Source organism: Alligator sinensis, unplaced genomic scaffold (genome assembly GCF_000455745.1).
Source record: "Alligator sinensis unplaced genomic scaffold, ASM45574v1 scaffold1178_2, whole genome shotgun sequence".
In the NCBI taxonomy this organism is placed as follows: domain Eukaryota; kingdom Metazoa; phylum Chordata; order Crocodylia; family Alligatoridae; genus Alligator; species Alligator sinensis.
The window spans coordinates 95,390-106,557 of NW_005843193.1; the positions used below are offsets into that span (position 1 = coordinate 95,390).

Below are 11,168 nucleotides of genomic sequence, written 5' to 3' on the forward strand. Positions count from 1 at the left end.
AAGAAATCTTGTGCGGGTATGCATAAGAAATTGTGTAACGGCGGATTTAATTTTCATTATAATAATTGGCATTTAAGGGGTTAAAATATAAAACATGCTGGTAGGAGTTTGCAGGCAGTTGGTAAATCTGGAAGGGGGTCCTCAGTACAAAAAAGTTTGGGAACCTCTGCTCTAGATGATCTAATTTTTACATCATGGACTGGTGCTACATAATGCTAAAAACAGACTTTTAATCTAGTTAACATTTTACTCAATTTTCAAACTATTTTTGTCCCATTACGATCTATTTTTATCTTCATTTTAGTCACACAGATCAAAACTACACAATGGTTTATCACACAACTACAGTAATGATTTATCTTTCTATAACACAGTACCATTATTAACTGTATCTTTGAAGCATTTCCATGGAAAAAATGGACTTACGGGTTTCTATTAAACAGGACATGATTGTAAGAAGATTCAAATATTCCAAAGTACAGATTCCAGGAAATATTAAGTCTGAAATCAGGCTTTATTCAGTTTACAGGTTTGCAGACACTCTTCTTAGCTAGGGTTCTTGCAATTTCCAGTTGCTGAAGCCATGGCTTCTCTTTAAATGCACTGCAAGACAGGTGACAGGATAAATTAACTTTTTCCTAATGTGTATTGAATCTCATCCTACACGTATACTGACTGGACTGGGCATTTTGCCCAAGTGAGGGATGCAGGATCAAGTTAGAACATGCAGTTCTTTTCACTAAGAGCCTGATTATCGCTATGTGCATAACTGATTTCCTAATTTGTGCATACAATTACTGTGATTGTATGTGTGCCAGTCAAGTCACTGCATGTGTGGATGGCTGGGTACAAACAAGCCAAGGGCAGCCTCCTGACTTGAGCATGTGCTAGAACTGCGCGCACAAATGGGGCATGCAGTTCAAAAAAACAGTTCAAAGCATATGGAGTTTAACAACAGTAAACAGTAAAGAACAAAAATCATAAATTTTATCCAGTGATAAACTATCTGTTTTACACATCTTTTGATCTGCCATATCCATTTATATATTGTGACGATGGTGATGGTAACAGCTGGGAGTCCCAGTCACAAAATATAATTAAAAGTATTTGTCATATTACATTATACCTTTCTGTTAAGCTGAATATGTGTATTGCTAAGCTATACTTACACTGCACTGTTTAATAATATTGACTTAAAAGAAGCAAACCATTTTCCATATACCATAAAGCTAATGTCTGGATAAGTTGATTTATTTGTACGATTTGTACCCCCCTGATTCAGTGACAGAACATGTCTGTCTGTGGCCCCGGTATACCTGTAATACCAATGAATTGGGTTCTTCAGCTATGTCTGGGATATGGGAAACAAACTTTATTCTCCTCGCTGGCTCCAGAGAGTTATCTAAGAAAACTGTACTTTCCCAGCTGGCATTGACTTTTTCCAAAAGACCTTTTGTGAGGAGTGACTACCAAGTATACATGGGGCGTACCTTTGTTTAGGATGAGACTTTTTTCATTGCACTGCAGCCGATGAAGGGGAAGGGGGCTTTTGAAGCCCTAGGAAGTGTACTGATGCACAGGACTTCCATGAAGATTAAGTCTGAAGGAAGAGCAGCAACTCATTCTGGGGTCGGGGGTGGGTGAACACCATTTTCACTGCTGCTAATAAGGATATCTGAGATCTTCTTCCTGTACTCTTACCACTGATTTTATCATGGGAAGGGGCTGAACTCATTACACAGCACCATATTACTGCTTGGGAAAGGAAATTACCAGAGCCTGATCCTCTAAGTTGCTGGACACCTTATAAGAGATACTGAGCAAACAAGGATGTTTGGCATATCTCACAAGGTGCACAAAAGTTTGCAAGATTGGGTCCAATTATCACTTAATAGAAATAGGCCGAACTTTAGCACTTGCTTTTTTTTCTTCACACTTTTTCTTATTTCAAGTAGCACTGGGGATCAGATAGATGATTTTTGGCTATAAAATTTTGATATTCTTCCTTCCACCTATTACTAATGACAGCCCACAATAATCTGCTTTTCCATACTTTTAAAGTTTCACCCTGCCTATATTCCCCAGAGTGAACAAAATTCTGTCCCTCTCTACACTTTATTCTTTAAAATTAAAAGGGAAAATACAGCACACCAAAAACAACCAACTTCTACTCTGGCAAAATCCCATTGGTTGAATCTCCTCTTTCTCACGTTAAAGTACTTAATTGAATAAGGAGTCCCCCCATATGCATATACTTAAGAACCTTTGAATCTGGGCCTCATGTGAAATTTGGGATTTGGACCAATATATAGGGAATTACCGGTATTTTTCTTTAACCTCTTCAATATTATTTACCTCTTTATTGTGCATATTTAAGTTTCTGGGACTGTATGGGACTTCCTATTCATAATCTACAGTGTTACCTAATGTTACAGTTGTTATATAAATATTCTACCAACCTTTCCTGCATCTCCCTGTTCATGCCACCAGTTTAAAGGGCACTGGCTAAGTGTAAGGACTGTTGTCAGGTAAAGATATTTTTTCTGTTATGTGAGTACACAAGACCAGAGTTGTCACTGAGGTGTACCTTGCTGTTACCACTAGGTGACAGTAATCCTTTGCAAAGATATTTTTGCAAAATTTTCTGCAAATACCTATTAACTTCTAAAGAAAGTTACCAGTCTGTAATTAAAGAACCATCAGGGTCTGGCTTTAATTTTACCCATGCCATACAGGAAATATAAATTTAAAACAACCTTATTTAGAGAAAACAGATAGTTTTGAATCACATTCTGCTTCTATTGGTTCATTTAGTTATGTTTCAAGAGTAGGGGTAAGCAGTATGTCCAATAATGTGAATATTATATTGTCAGCATCTAGATTGTAAGTACCATGGACAATACACAAAGAATGGTAATTTTCCCTTCAGTTTTTGGGTTTTTTTGCTTTACTATAATAAATTAGTCCAAAGTGTGTAAAATATGGATTTAAACATAGAGGAGATGCATAAAAAATAGATAGAAGGAAAAGAAAAGAGAAAATACATACCTGGCAACAGCTAAGTAGTAGATTGCATTCTGTCTTAGAGATCTCCCATTGTATTCTGAGAAAGACTCAAAAGAAGAGTTTAGAAGCAATTTAGCATGAGGTGTGGAATAGAATAAAGGAGGCCATGAATTCTGGAGCTTAGAAACTGGGGGCAAAGGAACTTTAGCTAAACATATATGTTGGTCCATAGTTTCATCCTTTGTAGGCTGAGCAACATTTTTCCTTTTCTTCTTCTTTTGCTGAAGTCTGCGTATATTAGAGAGTTTATTCACATTCTCCAAAGGAGGTAATTTGAGCTTTGTTAATTGTAGGTTGTTTTTTGTGTTTGTCAGGGGATATGACTCTCTCTCATGCTGAGTGTGATCAGATAGATTTGGTAACCTGTAGCCCTTGTTGGCTGTCTTCTTGACTGGGGACTTGGAAGTCATTTTGGGCTTTGTGAAGCCATCTACAGTAATTATGTCCCCAACTCGTGTTCTGAAGACTGTACCCGGGTTAAGCCGTTTCTTGGAAAGGATGTGACTCTGAGCTTGGAGAAGCCACTGCTTTAACTTAATGTAGATCTTCATGGGAAGTGAAAAATTAGGATAAGAAACTACTGACCAAATTTTGGTAACTAAATATAACACACAGTCCTTATGCATGTGTTTGATGCATATGTTCAGAGGAATTTGCCCTGTTGGGCTTTGGCATTCTAAGCACAACACAGTACAGTTGATGAAGGCCTTTAGCACCATTAGTTGGCCTGCTTCTGCAGCTGCGTGCACTGGGCACTTATTTATATCTGGGTGCTCTGTTTCCTGACACCACTCTCGGTAGGGGTGAACACCAACTGCTTCATTAGGTCTCACTCCCTGCTGCAGGATCCATGTTGCAAGTCCAAGGTGGCCAAAATGTGCTGCCATGTAAAGAGCCACTCTCTTTTGATAACTGAGGAATAGGGAGAAGAATAAATTTAGGGCCACAAATATCAGCAAAATTATATAGTTCAGAATTATGTATATTTTACTTTTAGATTGACAGCATAAAACATGGTAATTAAATATCCAGCCAGACCAGCTAGGATATGTTCAAGGTAAATTTGCTAATTTAGTGCTCTAATAAATTGATGAGGCAATATGCACTCCTCTGTATTTGTAATCTGTAGCTTTGTTAAAGAGGATTAGCTGTTGTTGATCATATATGTTAAGTCAAAATAGAGGCTGAAGTTGGTCTTGTGAGAGGATTTTAAAATGATCCAATGGAGGTACTCAAAACTGAGAAGGGCTATCAGAGGATCTGAAGGACAGATAGCTGAGTATTATGAGAAAGATTAAATTATACTCATAAAATGGGAGATAAAGACTGAAATACATATAAAAAGATTTGTCAAACTAATTCTTGTCTTTGTACTTGGTAAAGATAGTACCAAGATAGTAGAAATGATTTGCTATACAAAGTCACTGAACTAAGTATGCAATGTTTCATTTTTTTGTCATCACAAACTAGATGTGGAGTAATAATACCAGTAAGCCATTGTTCTGTGTACTGTAATTCACATATGATTTTCTGAAGTGTACTGCCTTTGATTAGTATGTTTCCACTGATTATAGAACTACTGTACACCAGCTAAATAACTCATTTTGGTCTCTCATGCGTATGTTGCTATATTTTATCCTATAGCATATTAATAAATAGTTCCTGAAAGTAGCACTATCCTATAATGAAGACATGATGTTTATCTTTAGGGAAGCCATTAAAATTGTATGCCACTTTATGCCATTTAAAATCCTAAATGTAAACAAACATATATATTTTTTTTAATTATTCTATTTATAATATTTATACTAAGCCAGTTCAAGCCATGAGGATCAGACCCCAGCTTATCACCATGCTGACTGGAATATTTTTTATACTACAAAAGTAATTCTGTCAGAGTCCCTTGGGTGATATTTAATTTTCTTGGTAACTCATTATACTGGATATTAAAGTCAAATGCCAGACAAAGCAAAGACATAGCCAACTTTTGAAAGTGGCGGTTAAAAAGGCAGGGAAGGATAAAATAGCACATTTTGCTACTGTACTTGAGGATTGGCTCTTCTCTGGATAGATGACGTTGGACTGTATGATTGTTTCCTAAGAGACATCCAGTCAGAAATTCTTTCCATCCATCCCATACATCCAGAAACAGTGTTGTGCCTGCCAACAGAGAGGTGCAATCGTTTAGTTTTGTTCCAGTGTTGGGTTTTTTTTTGCAGTTCATACATCTCTAAACTTCTCTGTTTGCAGCTAAAGAATATTTGCTTGCAGCCTACTGGCTGCAGTATATGTATGCCACAACCTTCTACAAGGCCACCCCTGTGAGCATGTTGTCTTCTAATGGCTGTGCAATGAAAGAGATCAACTCTTAACACTATGAACTTTGAAAAGTTACCAAACAGCTGAAAAAGTGTTTGTTTTGGCTGGTTTATGTCAGAACAGTTTGTTCAGTCTGTGACTGCATATGTGAGACTGATTTATTTGGTCTGTGAGAACTTGAATGTTGGGATCTTCCTTACACAAAACAAAAACGATCCATTTGATAGGGTTTTGAAGAACATTGGCAAGATCTTCATGGAATGGTGGCACAGTTAGAGCGGGCCAAAAGAAGCCTTTTGCATCTTATTTAGTGATTTGAGTTACTTTTCTTACTGGAGCGATTGCTTTTCAGTGCCAGCAGAGTTGTTACATTTGTAAATATACTTCAATGGAAAAATGCCTAAAGTTTGTCTTCCTGCTTAAATCAAAATAAATAAATAATAGGTTAGATACAGGCCTTGAGGCATGCTTCTAATAATTCAGTATAATTTGTTTTTCCCAGTCACCCAAAGTATGCCAGTATCCTGTAAAAGCTACTAGGTGGTGACGTTCTGCTGGTATTTCCTGTACTAAGAATTACTGCCATTGGAGGACATTATGGTATATGATAGATGCAGTTCTAACCTTTTCCTCTTGGGTGTAACATCCATTGTGTTTAGAAATAGGTCCAAAGTTAACATTGCAAATGTTATATATGCTGCAAGATATTCTTTAATCTTCAAGAACTGTTCCATGCAGATATCAAGGGCTGATTTTGAGTTAAACAAATCACAAAAGTCAGTGTTAAATCATAAGAGCATTCACATTCTTCACCCCAATACCTTATGTATTAGCCTGGAAGAATCAGGCATCAAGGCTCTAGAGCAGTGACACCCAAATTTCTGGCCCTGTGGGCCGGATGAGTGGTGCATGATTGGTCCACAGGCCAGATCCTGCATGGGGTTGGTCTACGGGTATAATCCAGCATGCCTGTTTGACCTGTGTGCCAGATCCAGCCAGGTGCTGACCCAGCCCTGCACACTGGATCCAGTCATGCACTGGCCCAACCCTGTGTGCCTGGATCTGACCACATGCTAGCCTGAAATGCGCACAGCTGACACGGTCTAGTGCACAGGCCCACGTCATTTGGCCCACAGGGCTCCTTGAAGGTCCAGAAATTTGGCAGCAGGGGAGCAGTAATTAACGTGTGTTTTGTGACATGCAAACCTGACCGGACCAGACCTGGCCCCTGGGCCAGAGGTTGAACACCCCTGCTGTAGAGTGTTCTGGCTCTGATTTTACACAGGTCTCCAGAGTTAATTTCAGATTCACCACCAAATGCCCGTGCACAAGACAGTATAATTCCTGATCAGATCATCCATTTTATGACCTCAGTGGTTCAGTCTCTGTCTGTGTGCCTTTGTCTGAATCCTGGGACTCTTTTCTCAAGTTTTCAAAGCAGTTCACAAATATATAGTCTTCTGGAGAATGTTTATTTTGTAATATCAAATACTATCAAAAACACTGCTAAATAATAGCTTAATTATCTCTCTTGGTTAAATATACACCTACAAACTAAACATTGCTCAAGTTTTTATTTGTTTGGACTATTTTACAGCCATTTCTTTTTTTGGCATTGTTGCAACATTGTGGTTTTGAAGCCAAATTAACTGCCCTCTGTATAATGATGAGACAGCAGTGTGAAGTAGATGTAAAAGTTACACCCATTATGCACTCACTTTCTACTGCTGTAAATTGTCTATCGAAGTGTAGGATCCAATTCTTCATTGCTCCAAGCCTGTATTTTATAACATACACTGTCCAACTGCTCAGTCAGAAGCTCTCTGTGGTATTACTTTGAGGTAAGACTATGTTAAGATACTGGTTCTCTCATTCCTTGAAGTCTCAGACCAGCAGAGACTCCTTTTGCTTGATGAAGGGTGACTGCACCCAAAAGCTTGCCAAGAACTTTTTTCCAACTATTCAGTTGGTCTAATAAAAGATATCACATCTACCCAAAGAACCTTGCCTGGTATATTTCAGACATTTATAAAAAAAATTGTATTTTCTGTTCAGGGTGAATGTAAACCCTACGCTAACCTACTGATTTTCAGAAATCAGATCAGTTACTGTGAGCTAAATTCGTCCTTTACAAAGGCACCAGTTCAGCAAGTTATTTTAACACATGCATAACTTTAAGCATGCAAGTAAGTCTCCTAGAGACTGTTCTGTCATTCTCCATGAAGGTCTTGCTAATGTGGAAGAAATTATTAGAGATAGGAATATATTTATTATAATCCAGAGTTCTAGCTGTCCTTTGTGATTAATTTCAATATTGTTATTTTATTTTTCCTACAGATGGGTACACCAAGGAACACAGAGGGTAAGTGCTGACACAGGGTAACATAGCAGCATGTTGGTAAAAACAGAAATAGAGCTTTGGAGAATTGGCTCCTAGTCAGCTGGTCTAACTGCTAGTGAACATGCATGTTCACATTGCCTCTCAAAAAACAAATCTTGCATAACTATGGATGTGATGTGTTCATTAGTCATGTCAATTGTTTAACCCTTTTTAAATCCTATTATAGTTTTGGCCTGAAAGATATTTGGTGAGTTTTGCAGAATAATTCCATGCTGCATTGTACATCCCATTTTTTTGATGCTATGAGAAATGGTACATAACGGTACTCTATTCCCCAGTTATGTATAATACTATTAAGTTCCCTCATTTCTCTCCTCTAAGCCAAATAGTCTCAGTGCTTTTAGTCTCCCGTTGTTGTCAGTTCTCTTCTGTTTATTTGATAGGGGTGACTGAAGATGAACCCAGCATTTCTCAAGTTCCACGTTTCTCTTTTCCTGCCATAATGAAAAAAGGTAGGCCCCATTTATGGGCTTCAAGAGCCTTTTCTTTTTTACAGTCTACTTACAAATCAACCATTGAATCCTTACAATATAAAGATCACTGTAGAATTAAAATTTACTGTAGCTAATAGACTAATTACATCTAGAGAATGAATACTAATCTGTCTTGCATGGTGTTAAGAGTAGAGACTATAAATCAGGATTTGGGGGGCATAATTCTTCACTATTCTGCACCTTGAATAGCTGTTTACCCCTGTCAAATGGAAAAAGCACAAAATCAGAATTCCCCAAAGGCCTCTTCCAGGTTTTAAGCAACTTACTGTGAGACACTGAGAAGGCCACTAAGAGCAAATTCTGTAGTAGCGACTGATTTTTGGGTACCTCCCTATTTGAGTCACCAATCTGAGACATGTTAGGGCAAATATCCAGACTTACTGTATATCCATAGCTCCAGAACTATGGATCCTCAATCCAGATGAAAAATCAAGCTTTAGTTTTCCAAAGTTGACAACTCAGAAATTGAGGCACTCCAAAAGTAGTAGTGACTTGTGAAAATGTTAACATTAATCTCTGTGCTACAAGTTACTTAAAGAACTGGGTATACTTATACTTATCTATCTAACTGAGGTGTATGAGGTTTAAAGGTCAGACTGTGAACCCCTAATGACTTAAAGGACAAACTACGAACTACTTCCACTGGTGTCATTGTCAATGAGTAGTCCTGCTGACTTCAGTAGCGCTCTTTGTCTGAGAATCTACCAATTAAAGCTGATTAAGTGATTTAACTATTTGCCCCTAAGTAATTAATAGGGCCATATTTTTCCATATTTAGCAGAGTGAAATGTTTAATGAAGGAAGGTGTCAAATGTACTACCAGGAGGTGTCTTAAATACTGTATGATAAAAAGGAACTATGAGCATTTACAAGAGAAAATGACAGCAGACCCAGATCTGTAAAATGCTAAATCGGGAACAGGCAGGTCATGGGCAGTGACCCACTAAAGTAATTGCTTTCAACTAAATATATTGCTGGAAGAACCATGGAAATGCAGATAAATATTTCAGTGTACCATAGTGGTTCCTGACCTTGGTTTGTTCTTTGGATTTTGGTTCTTATTCAGACCTCAAATTTCCATCCTGCTCTAACCATTTCTCAGGACTGCTCTCATCCTGGTTTCAGACAGTACCAAACCAGCTACGATTTTCTTCTCAAATTAAGCCATACAGGTATAATAGCATAAAAAGATTGTAATGCTTCAGGTTATAAGAAATTGTTGCTGGTTTGGAGATCAGGGTGGAAAAATGGTGAGCATCATTAGTGCAGTGGACTGAGCAAAAGAGTTGAAGTCCAAAAATTCTAGTCCCAGTTCTATGCTGGGCCGTATCCTGCTCAGTTTGAAGCTGTTTTGTGCTGTTAGTTCTATGCTAGCAATGTGAGCTTTCAGAACCGCCCCCCATTTCTATTTATTAAATTTCAAAATTCAACCCCACTTGATGAGGTCTATGTAACATACAAAATCATGATGACCTCTAGGAAGTAATGAAATGGGCAAAGCAAATGGGCCAATGTTGCATGGCACAGTTGGAGACTTGCATTAATTTTATGGGTTGGTATGAAATATTTCTGCCATTTTCTAAACGTTTTCCCTATTTGCATTCAATTCACAGTCCAACAAAAAGCTTGTTTTTCTCTGTTTTGCATCCCTTTCCCAATAGTGCAACTCCACTGATATCGGTAAAATCAGTCCCAACTTGTATAATGGAAGAATTTCAAGCCTGAGGTATTTTATGACTGTTATGAAAACATGCTACAGTATAGAATGTGTTACTTCTGTATATGTATAATCTACCTTACACAGTGTTTTATATCATGTAGCCTGATTTTTTAAATACTTGGCAAAATTAAACTCCTAAAGTAATAGTAAGTTTTCATATTTCTCTAAATTAATGATAATTAATGAAATTCCTTAAATCCAGAAAATTGACAAAGTTCTACTTAGTTGTTGGGTCAACATTAATCTGTTTAATCAAAATGTAATAGAAAACGTAGAAATCATCTTATACCTATATCTAAGTGGTAGTCATTCAGTGTATTGCAGTCATACATCTTCCTGCCCCCTGGAGTCCTAAGACAATAAACACTATTTGGAAAGCCACATTTCAGGGTCACCAGGGTTTTCAAAAAGGACACCTTTGTTGCAAGAAGATAAATACTCCCCATAATGGGTACTTTCTCTTGGCTTACACTATTGTATACATAGAAGGCCGGCTTGTCTTCTTCCTAAAATAAAAAAATAAAAATGATATAAGTACATTAGTATCTGTATTTTAGGAGTATTGTCTTTTCACATCTAGGGAATCTGTTGCACTTTTAGTTGAGTGTAATCTATCAGATAGGGTAGAAGACTGTTTTGTTACCAGCTCAGCTAACATCTGGCAGATTGAACTTTAACCAGTTATTAAGGGTCTTAACCTGTGAGTTAATGGCTGCTTCTTACAGGATGTTGAACACTTTGAGTTCTTATGTCATCCACAGATCTTTAGGGGATGTATCACTTCTCAGTATCCCATTGGAGTGGGTCCTGAATGCCTGTGCTCCAATTTATCCATCTATCAAATAATAATAATAATAATAATAATGTAAGGTGTAACTATTTTAGGTGTTTAAAATGCTTTAAGATCCCTAGATGAAAGTCAACAGTAGCTACATATTCTTTATAACATTTCCAGGACAAGATCCATCTCTTCTTTAGATCTTGTGCAGCACTTAATTTGCAGCCATTGCATAAAAATGAATTCTCCATACTGCTGTACCTCATAAATTTCAATTAAGTAGCATCAATAAGGGTAAGAGCAGAATCTGGTCCTACTAATGAAAATACTCTTTACTCCATAATAAGTATAAGAAGCCCTGAGGGGCAATATAGAGATATGCAGCAGGAA

The 11,168-nt window shown here is 37.5% G+C and overlaps 1 protein-coding gene across 1 annotated transcript in view; it reads right to left on the reverse strand.

Annotated features, from left to right (window-relative positions):
• Window positions 1-518: 518 nt before the first annotated feature.
• The window catches only part of ANKUB1 (ankyrin repeat and ubiquitin domain containing 1), a 23,012-nt gene continuing 12,362 nt past the window's right edge, over window positions 519-11,168 (reverse strand). Inside the window, exons 4-7 of the mRNA XM_006037918.1 lie at window positions 10,290-10,506; window positions 5,112-5,226; window positions 3,049-3,978; window positions 519-603 (exon numbers count right to left, since the gene is read on the reverse strand). Of these exons, the coding sequence (XP_006037980.1) occupies window positions 519-603; window positions 3,049-3,978; window positions 5,112-5,226; window positions 10,290-10,506 (1,347 nt within the window). The remainder of the gene's footprint in view (window positions 604-3,048; window positions 3,979-5,111; window positions 5,227-10,289; window positions 10,507-11,168) is intronic.